This window comes from Protomyctophum parallelum, assembly GCF_964188405.1.
Source record: "Protomyctophum parallelum genome assembly, chromosome: 12".
Lineage (NCBI taxonomy): Eukaryota > Metazoa > Chordata > Actinopteri > Myctophiformes > Myctophidae > Protomyctophum > Protomyctophum parallelum.
Window position 1 is genome coordinate 28,258,737 of NC_139712.1, and position 11,701 is coordinate 28,270,437.

Here is an 11,701-nt window from a genome sequence, read left to right on the forward strand (position 1 = left end):
GCAGCGGAGTCCTTAGAAAGTGGACGTGGACAGCCAATAGGATCTGGGTTTAAGCCAGCGAAGGAAGTGTGTGTGTGCTTCACGGATGGATGATTTGACTGCGGGCAGTTTGGACAGGAAGAGTAACCCAGCTGCTTATCAGTAGCTTCTTATCCATAAGGATGGAGATTTCTCCCACGAGAACCATTGGGGCTGCTCGTAAATCATCACCTTTATTTGACTTAGCGAGGCTTCGTCCAAACATGTACAGACAGTAGGCTACTGAACAAGGCACACTTTCGCTGCTGTCTCGGTGCCAAAGGTTATACAGAAAGTTCCACTCTAATGGTCTTCTTGATATCAGCCCTCAGGGGTCCTTCATGGGGTTACAAATGGACCCTTGCAGGTTTGTAATTCTGAGAGTGTAGAAACAGAACAGGGTGCATTTGGTTCTGTTTGTACACTCGCAGAGTTATGGGGATCCTTGAGGGATCAAGATGTACCTGCACGTCTTGTACCTGTATTTAGGCCAGACCCAAAAAGGGTCACTTAAAACATCCGCACACGAGTTTAAAGCGGCACTATGTACGGTAACTTATTTTTGTCTGTATGGTAGAGTCTACCATACAGTCTGTATAATTGTAGTCTACCAGGTAGACTACAATTATAAATACAATAAAAGTTATACAACATTTAGATCGTTTCAAAGGTCATGTCTCGGATCTGACACGAATTTTGAACTGATGGTCAAGATTTAATTTATCCCCTGAGCAAGCAGGCAGGCTGTAGTAGCTCAATGGTAAAAAGAAATGTCAGCACATGAGCAGGAAACCAGGTTCAAATACGAGGTAAAAGAGGAAAGTTACAGTCCAGATTTAAAGCTTCAAAACAATTTTGAATCAATTTCTTCATCCGGCAAATACAATTATTTTATTTGCCTGATGAAGACTATACTGAAAGGCCATTAATTACATTTTTTCTGATCCTTGAAATAAAATGAAACGATTTGAGAACCACGGCTTGATGCAACGACCTGGAACACCCTCTAACTTCATACAACATTACAACCAGGGTGTTACTAACGGGCCACAGCGAGCAGCCTATGGTCAAAGATCACAATGAGGGCCAAAGGTCAGACAAACAGAAACACCAAAACAGACACAGCGCAGCGGCTAGGTGGACAAACAATGTTTTACCTCTGAGCTGGCGATGAGGAAGGCAAAGCAGGGCAGTGTGGAGAGAATCACATACACCAGAGCCACAGGCCTCCTGACAGCAACAGAGAGAGGTCAAGGTTGTTAATAAGGGAACATGTTTGATCAATGCTGAGTCAGGTTTGTCCGTGACTCTGCGGGCAAGATGATTCGACCAGATTTCAGGCCTGTGTGGTCAAACCCACAGGCCTGGTCAGATCCAAGCTCACACACAAACACACACACGCGCGCACAAGCCATCATCGGCGATCACTCGAGACGAGTATGATAGTCTTCCTGTCGGTGGTTCTGGTCATCCGTGTGTCTTCGGGGTGGCTGTAGAGGCCGATCCTTGATCCACTGCAGTCTCTATTGCAGTGGGGGCATTATGTAAGTGGCTAACTTTGGTAGTGGTTGTGTGTGAAGATTTTTTGGTGGTACATCTCTCCTTTCTCTGTTGCCTCTTTGCTGTTCTGCGGACGCGGACACACACACACACACACACACACACACACACACCCTCACACCCTCACACACACACACACACACACACACACACACACACACACACACACACACACACACACACACACACACACACACACACACACACACACACACACACACACACACAGTAAAGAGACTCACCACTTCTTCCTCCCGACGAGGAACTTCTTCTTCATGAAGACCATGTACTTGATGGGCACCCAGATGAGCAGTGCGGCCGAGGTGACGTAGGCCACGGACGAGGCCACGATCAGCCAGTAGGCCGTGCTGCCGTCGGTGGGCGGCTGCGCCGAGGCCTTGACCTTGGCCACGATGATGGCGAACCGCTGCATGACGATGAAGAGCGGCACGCACAGGCCGGCGAACTGCAGCACCTCGCACAGGGCGAACTTCAGGGTCTTCCCCGAGCCCATGCTGATGTTGGCAGCCCCGGTGCGAACAAAAAAAAAAAAGAAAGGAAAAAAAAGTTGTGGCCGCGAGGCAGACCAGAGGGCTGGTCAGGCCTCGGCCCAGTGCATTGTCTGCCTCCACTAGCATTTTCCACACACCACCGCCCTGGCTCGCTGCTCACCCCGATTGCTTACACTGCACTAGGCATTGTGTACCTTGGGTGTGATGCCGATGTGACTGGCTGCCCCCTTTTAACTCTTTTATATATATGCACAGGTTATACAAACAAACTTTGTTTCTATGCCACCATAAAGGAAGTAGGCTACTGTATACAGTTGTGTAGGGTAGGCTGTACACTGCAGTATATCATATAGTAGAATAGTAGCTTCAGCTTTGGTCACATCAGGCAAAACATGTCAGCATATAGCCTACTCCTACGGTATGTTAATTGTAGGCCTATTGTGATTTTTCAGGGAGGGGGAATTGTCCATAATCCATAATGAACAGCGTATTACAGTATGTGAATCAGAAATGCAGGCTACGATACAGTGGGCTACATGGTATACTCCTTCTCAAAGTCAGGGTAAGTAGCTGTATACTGTAGTATGTGCATTTTTTGACATGAGGAATCTAAAATGGCTTTAACCTTGCCTAATTAATTAAATAATGTCTTAAGACAGGCCAGAGCAAAGGCCTAAAGAAGCCACCTTACACAGATAATGTTTAGACATCCCCATCTAGTGGTGGCATGTGAATGTGATTTGTGGCTGGACCAGCCGGCTGAGCCGGGCCAACCCAATACATGTTATGTTACTGACTGACTGGTTGGCTGACTGACTGACTGACAGAGTTAGAGCTAGCTGGCCGGGTATATTTACATTTGAGTAGTCAAAGTGTTTTACTTACATGCGTTTATGAGGTGACAGCAGACCCCTTGGTGTGGTTGTTTACATTTATAGCCCCAGTATGTTCCCTCAGCACTACGCTCATTCTGTAGCTCCGAGGGAGAGGGCACATATGGGGCTAAAAAAATATACATGATGATCGCACAGTTGTGACGAAAAGAGAGTTGAGCCAGAAGGCAAAGCTCTCTTTCTATACCGAGCAATCTTCGTTCCTACTTTCACCTATGGGCATGCCATGAAGTGTGGGTCATGAGACTCATGACCGAAATAATAAGGTCGCGAATACAAGTGGCCGAAACTAGACCCAACTATACGGATAAGCGGTTGAAGATGGATGGAATGATCTTCCCTTTGAATTTAGGGCTTCTTCCTGGAGGCTGAAAACTTGACAGTCAAATGTGCCAATGAAAAATAACGGTGACATCACAATATCATCCCCTCCCCTAACGCCATGGCTCCACTGGGCGCGTTTGGGCGCGTTGCGTCACGCGTGCGTGCGTCAAAAAACGAACCGGTTCAATTTTATGGTGACGGAGTCGGACGCAACGCGGGCAGTGGAGCCCTGGCGTAACCCCTCTCCCTTTATCATAGGCTACAACAACAGATGTGGGTTGCGGCTTCAGTTCAGGTGGATCAACACCCATCAGGCAAACCAGGCATATGAACTGTTGGGCGTGTCCACATAAAAACAACATTTTAACAAATACTGTACACTTTTTTGAAAAAATATATAATAATAGGGTTACCTGGCTGATGCAGTGTTGATTTCTAAAAAAGATCACGGCACTCCATTATTATTCTCACTTATTCCCAGATTGCTGTGTTATGCTGAGGAGGATCATTTATTTGGTCAAAGTTCAAATCTTGATTCCTGACTGTTTTGCTGTAAATGTCAGCCTTCTCATAAAAGTACAACTGTCTGTTATAACAATTAAAAATATAGCTGCATGCAGCAGCAATGCGTGGGCCAAGCAATGCAATATGCAATACATGCAATATCCAAAACACAATATGCAACAATATGCACAATAATGTGAGAGCCATAGAAATATAATAGATTATATTTGTTAGAAAGAAGTCCATGCATTTAACAAATGTCCATTATACTCGTAAAACAATGTGACTTAATAGGCAAAATAAATTGGCCTGGAGTCTGGAGTAAGTCTAAACACAAATTGGCCAAAGTCACACTCCAAGTGCCAATACAGTACATGTACTGTAGTGTACTCTCTGTTCTGTAAAAAAAACTATACATAAATGTATGGGTAGACTGAGTCTCACCAATGTTATATCTACAGTATGTCATGTATGACACTATCACATGGTTTTGATCAAAAGTTTGCACGTTTTGTATTTGGACCTGTATTTCTTCACCAGCATTCTTCTTCACTTGAATCTTTGAATTGAAAGTGACCTAGCACTTTATTTTAGCAAGGTGACGATGGGCTAGCTGCTGAATACAACATGCTTGAAATTATTTACAGGGTGTAAGGAATAATTGTAAGAAATAATAAAACTGTTACAAACACATTTAAATTAATCATTGTAATCCTTGTAGTCGTGACAGATACCATGTGGCTCTAAAGACATTCTGGTCATGGTACAGTACAGTATGCACTATGCAGTAAAGAGGACAGTTTGAGATGGGCTTCATATTCACCCATTTAGACCTGAGGCCGATCCTAAAAACACCTTCTAAATCCTGACCTAATTTTTCTTAAAAACTTCAGATTTTAATATATTTTTTTAAAGTATAAATATGTTACTATATATATGGCAACAGATAATGTTACAAAAAGGGGTTTCCGGGATTTGTATAGTTATAACAACAAACATGGTCTACTCTAAAGCATTAAAGTAAATATATATTCCCACAGTTAGAGTTCTTTAATTGTTCAATATCATGCAGGGCTCTCCCCATCGCTTTAGTAAACATGAAATACAATTTCCGGGTTGGGATACCAATTCCATCCAATTAAGGCCTATTCATAGTCTGGATTTTCGGTGGTGAGGTGACCACCGCTCCAGTGGTGAGCTGACCACCGGAGCTGAAATAACTTTGAGCTGTGGTGAGTAAAAGGGCTGGAGCGGTGGCGGTGGTTTGCTCTTCACTGCGGCTTGTGACGTCATAGTTGGGTGGTCACCCCACCACCGAAAATCCAGACTATGTATGAGCCTTCAGGAGAGAGAATTACATTCAGAACATTCCTTTTTGGACTATCCAGCTCACTCTGAGGCTTAGCCCCTAGCTCACACCTTGACCATTGTGCTGTATCTGACCCTCTGACCTCACGTGCACGCACATGTGCATGAGCACCGATGCACACACACAAACACTTGATCAGGTAACTGGATCAGGATTAGGTGATGTGCACTATATTTGGTGCTGTATTTAGTTTACACACATTTCTACTGGGCACCATGAGAGGAGCTATTTTTAGATTCTGCAATGAGGCATTTTCTCAGGCACTGCTTATATTGCTGAGGGTAGAGCTCTGGCTAAATAGTACTGAACAGACAACAGGCAGTCTGTATGTCACTTGAAAACTTGAGTGAGCACCGAATAGTGGCACCAAACTGTTGCACTTGCAACGCCCTGTGACAGCTGGACAAACATGCTGTCAACAGGCCAAAATAGCTTTAACATTTAAACATCTTCTTCTGCATTTATAATTTGCAATACTTTTACTAAGTAAGATGTACTTACTACCACTACATCTCAGAGGAAACTAGAAAAAGTGCCTTTAGCGTTTTCAGGACGGGTAGGGCGGCAAAAAGGTAGGGCCGGGCCTTAATTTCCGGGCCTGTTTTAGCCGGCTGCCGGGCACGGCTGCGCACCTATCTTTGGGGCGACATTGAAGAGGAAGGACGGGTGGGGAAGGATCAACATATGGAATGTCGATACTGGTCAGCTCTAAGAGATCTAAGGGTTTGAGGTCAGATGTAGAGTTGCTGGCCGGTTCCATATTATGCACATCTAGGTGATGATCCACTCTTCTCCATGTATGGCTATCCAGGGTTTGATGAGGTCAGTGTTTTGATCTTCATATAATGGAGACGGCCATATATGGAGCGTGTCACGAGGCATGATGGACTGACGGCCATATATGGTGGCGTGACGGACTGACAACCATATATGGAGGCATGACGGATGAACTGACTGACAGACTGACTGACAGTCAAACACACTAACAACTTCAGGCCTATATTGTATATTTCGGCCATTTGAAAATAGCACATCTACAAGCTCACAATGTGTCGCATCACATCTATGGATGTCACTTTTCACTTCCGATCCCGATACCTCAATTTCTGTGTTAGCCGATACCGATATATATATATATATATATATATATATATATATATCCCTAGACTTGGTCCCTATATATATATATATATAATATATATATATATATAGGGACCAAGTCTAGGGATACCGCCCTCGACTGGTTCAAATCATACCTATGCAATAGATCCTTCTCAGTTAAATTTGGTCATCATATATCTGTCTGGAGTCCCCCAAGGTTCAATTATTGGCCCCATCCTGTTTTCACTATATCTTCTCCCCCTAGGACTCATCTAAAAAAAACATGGCATCTCCTACCGTCTATAGTATAGACGGTAGGAGATGCCATGTTTTTTTTAGACTCTATACGCAGATGACTCCCAAGAGTCCCAAATATACGTGACCCTAAATAGAAATAGCAACAGCCCCCTATCCCCTCTCTTTGAATGTTTAAAAGATATTAAAGCCTGGATGTAAGTAAAACTGAAGTAATAATGTTCGGACCAAGTGTCATTAACGCTCCTCCCTTAGACCTGGGCCCACTTCAACCCTTTGTGGTTCCCATGGTCTCCAATTTAGGAGTTAAAATGGATAATGCTTTTAAACTTGATACACAAATAAATGCTGTGGTTAGATCTAGTTTTTATCATTTGAGGCTTTTATCACAAATCAAATCAGTTTTATCTTTTAAGGACCTAGAGCGAGTGATACACGCTTTTATTACAACTTGCCTTGATTATTGTAATGCCCTCTACGGAATCACCCAAACCTCCCTCTCCCGCCTTCAACTTGTTCAGAATGCTGCCGCACGACTTTTAACAGGAACCCGGAAATATGAACATATCACTCCCGTTTTAGCTGCACGCACTGGCTCCCAGTTCGTTTTAGAATCTATTTGAAGATTTTATTGTTTGTTTTTACATCTTGAAATGGATCAGTGCCAGTTTATGTTTCCGATCTCCTAAATCCCTATGTTCCATCTAGATCACTGAGGTCAGCCAATCAAATGCTCCTTGTCATCCCTAAGGCAAGGTGTGAATCTACATTGCAGTATTGATACCTTTACTTAAGTAAAACAAGTGAGTAGGCTACTTCTTCCATCACTGGCACACACACATTTTCTACTTATAAAATGAGGTGAAAATTCAAATAGCATAACATGGGATCAAAACAGCAAGCATCAATGCTCTAAAATAATGCACTGAAATAAGATCAGTTAATTACACCGGATCACAGCCACTCAGAAGCCTTACGTTATGCTATATCAGACAGTGCTTTATTTTACACTGGTGTATTGCATTGCACTGTATTGTATTGTTTTTCTCTGACCTGTGAAGCACTTTGGTACGAAGACACACACACACACACACACACACACACACACACACACACACACACACACACACACACACACACACACACACACACACACACACACACACACACACACACACACACACACACACACACACACACACACACACACACACACACACACACACACACACACACACACACACACACACACACACACACACCAGAGGGAGCTCCACTGATCTCACTCAACCCAGATTCGGCAAAAACATGGGACCAAATTTGTTCTACTGCTATGCCACTAAAAAGTGGAATGCTCTTGTGGAATGTGGAATGCTCTCACAAACGTCCTCCTTCCTTCAAAACCGCCATAAAAGAGCACCTGTCTGCAATCAGTAACTGGTCTTTCTAGGACCAGGTTCTAGAATAGTCTAAGCCACTGGTCTGGTTCCCAAACACTGGGACTCGGGTCCCATTTGTGGGTCACACGCAGGACCACAATGGAAACAATTAGGCTCTGGGGATTTTTGGGAACTATCCTTTTAACAATCATTGTAAAATTGTACCTCTGTACATTTGCATACTGCTAATAAAGTATTCAGTCTATTCCTGCATTCTTAAAACAAGTTGTCTATTTCTATTGAATGATTGTAAATATCTTACATACACCATGTTGGTGTAAAAATAGCCCCTCTACATGATCTTGTAGATCTAGATATTGTTGTAAATGTGAAACCCCATAACCCTTAAAAAATAAGAAAAAAGGCAAAGACAAAAATTTATAGCCTACCTATAATGACATGCCCAAAAAGCTATGGTTAACGCAGTACTATTCAACTTTTTTTGAATGAATAGTGTCATTTTGTCCAATATGTGTGCTGGAGCGGTGGCGGTGGTTTGCTCTTCACTGCGGCTTGTGACGTCATAGTTGGGTGGTCACCCCACCACCGAAAATCCAGACTATGTATGAGCCTTCAGGAGAGAGAATTACATTCAGAACATTCCTTTTTGGACTATCCAGCTCACTCTGAGGCTTAGCCCCTAGCTCACACCTTGACCATTGTGCTGTATCTGACCCTCTGACCTCACGTGCACGCACATGTGCATGAGCACCGATGCACACACACAAACACTTGATCAGGTAACTGGATCAGGATTAGGTGATGTGCACTATATTTGGTGCTGTATTTAGTTTACACACATTTCTACTGGGCACCATGAGAGGAGCTATTTTTAGATTCTGCAATGAGGCATTTTCTCAGGCACTGCTTATATTGCTGAGGGTAGAGCTCTGGCTAAATAGTACTGAACAGACAACAGGCAGTCTGTATGTCACTTGAAAACTTGAGTGAGCACCGAATAGTGGCACCAAACTGTTGCACTTGCAACGCCCTGTGACAGCTGGACAAACATGCTGTCAACAGGCCAAAATAGCTTTAACATTTAAACATCTTCTTCTGCATTTATAATTTGCAATACTTTTACTAAGTAAGATGTACTTACTACCACTACATCTCAGAGGAAACTAGAAAAAGTGCCTTTAGCGTTTTCAGGACGGGTAGGGCGGCAAAAAGGTAGGGCCGGGCCTTAATTTCCGGGCCTGTTTTAGCCGGCTGCCGGGCACGGCTGCGCACCTATCTTTGGGGCGACATTGAAGAGGAAGGACGGGTGGGGAAGGATCAACATATGGAATGTCGATACTGGTCAGCTCTAAGAGATCTAAGGGTTTGAGGTCAGATGTAGAGTTGCTGGCCGGTTCCATATTATGCACATCTAGGTGATGATCCACTCTTCTCCATGTATGGCTATCCAGGGTTTGATGAGGTCAGTGTTTTGATCTTCATATAATGGAGACGGCCATATATGGAGCGTGTCACGAGGCATGATGGACTGACGGCCATATATGGTGGCGTGACGGACTGACAACCATATATGGAGGCATGACGGATGAACTGACTGACAGACTGACTGACAGTCAAACACACTAACAACTTCAGGCCTATATTGTATATTTCGGCCATTTGAAAATAGCACATCTACAAGCTCACAATGTGTCGCATCACATCTATGGATGTCACTTTTCACTTCCGATCCCGATACCTCAATTTCTGTGTTAGCCGATACCGATATATATATATATATATATATATATATATATATATCCCTAGACTTGGTCCCTATATATATATATATATAATATATATATATATATAGGGACCAAGTCTAGGGATACCGCCCTCGACTGGTTCAAATCATACCTATGCAATAGATCCTTCTCAGTTAAATTTGGTCATCATATATCTGTCTGGAGTCCCCCAAGGTTCAATTATTGGCCCCATCCTGTTTTCACTATATCTTCTCCCCCTAGGACTCATCTAAAAAAAACATGGCATCTCCTACCGTCTATAGTATAGACGGTAGGAGATGCCATGTTTTTTTTAGACTCTATACGCAGATGACTCCCAAGAGTCCCAAATATACGTGACCCTAAATAGAAATAGCAACAGCCCCCTATCCCCTCTCTTTGAATGTTTAAAAGATATTAAAGCCTGGATGTAAGTAAAACTGAAGTAATAATGTTCGGACCAAGTGTCATTAACGCTCCTCCCTTAGACCTGGGCCCACTTCAACCCTTTGTGGTTCCCATGGTCTCCAATTTAGGAGTTAAAATGGATAATGCTTTTAAACTTGATACACAAATAAATGCTGTGGTTAGATCTAGTTTTTATCATTTGAGGCTTTTATCACAAATCAAATCAGTTTTATCTTTTAAGGACCTAGAGCGAGTGATACACGCTTTTATTACAACTTGCCTTGATTATTGTAATGCCCTCTACGGAATCACCCAAACCTCCCTCTCCCGCCTTCAACTTGTTCAGAATGCTGCCGCACGACTTTTAACAGGAACCCGGAAATATGAACATATCACTCCCGTTTTAGCTGCACGCACTGGCTCCCAGTTCGTTTTAGAATCTATTTGAAGATTTTATTGTTTGTTTTTACATCTTGAAATGGATCAGTGCCAGTTTATGTTTCCGATCTCCTAAATCCCTATGTTCCATCTAGATCACTGAGGTCAGCCAATCAAATGCTCCTTGTCATCCCTAAGGCAAGGTGTGAATCTACATTGCAGTATTGATACCTTTACTTAAGTAAAACAAGTGAGTAGGCTACTTCTTCCATCACTGGCACACACACATTTTCTACTTATAAAATGAGGTGAAAATTCAAATAGCATAACATGGGATCAAAACAGCAAGCATCAATGCTCTAAAATAATGCACTGAAATAAGATCAGTTAATTACACCGGATCACAGCCACTCAGAAGCCTTACGTTATGCTATATCAGACAGTGCTTTATTTTACACTGGTGTATTGCATTGCACTGTATTGTATTGTTTTTCTCTGACCTGTGAAGCACTTTGGTACGAAGACACACACACACACACACACACACACACACACACACACACACACACACACACACACACACACACACACACACACACACACACACACACACACACACACACACACACACACACACACACACACACACACACACACACACACACACACACACACACACACACACACACACACACACACACACACACACACCAGAGGGAGCTCCACTGATCTCACTCAACCCAGATTCGGCAAAAACATGGGACCAAATTTGTTCTACTGCTATGCCACTAAAAAGTGGAATGCTCTTGTGGAATGTGGAATGCTCTCACAAACGTCCTCCTTCCTTCAAAACCGCCATAAAAGAGCACCTGTCTGCAATCAGTAACTGGTCTTTCTAGGACCAGGTTCTAGAATAGTCTAAGCCACTGGTCTGGTTCCCAAACACTGGGACTCGGGTCCCATTTGTGGGTCACACGCAGGACCACAATGGAAACAATTAGGCTCTGGGGATTTTTGGGAACTATCCTTTTAACAATCATTGTAAAATTGTACCTCTGTACATTTGCATACTGCTAATAAAGTATTCAGTCTATTCCTGCATTCTTAAAACAAGTTGTCTATTTCTATTGAATGATTGTAAATATCTTACATACACCATGTTGGTGTAAAAATAGCCCCTCTACATGATCTTGTAGATCTAGATATTGTTGTAAAT

At 43.0% G+C, this 11,701-nt stretch overlaps 1 protein-coding gene across 1 annotated transcript in view; it reads right to left on the reverse strand.

Annotated features, from left to right (window-relative positions):
• Positions 1 to 2,092, reverse strand: part of mrc1a (mannose receptor, C type 1a) — a gene marked incomplete at its 5' end in the record, with an annotated part of 39,017 nt that extends 36,925 nt beyond the window's left edge. Inside the window, 2 exons of the mRNA XM_083778543.1 lie at positions 1,176 to 1,248; positions 1,821 to 2,092. Of these exons, the coding sequence (XP_083634669.1) occupies positions 1,176 to 1,248; positions 1,821 to 2,092 (345 nt within the window). The remainder of the gene's footprint in view (positions 1 to 1,175; positions 1,249 to 1,820) is intronic.
• Positions 2,093 to 11,701: the final 9,609 nt, after the last annotated feature.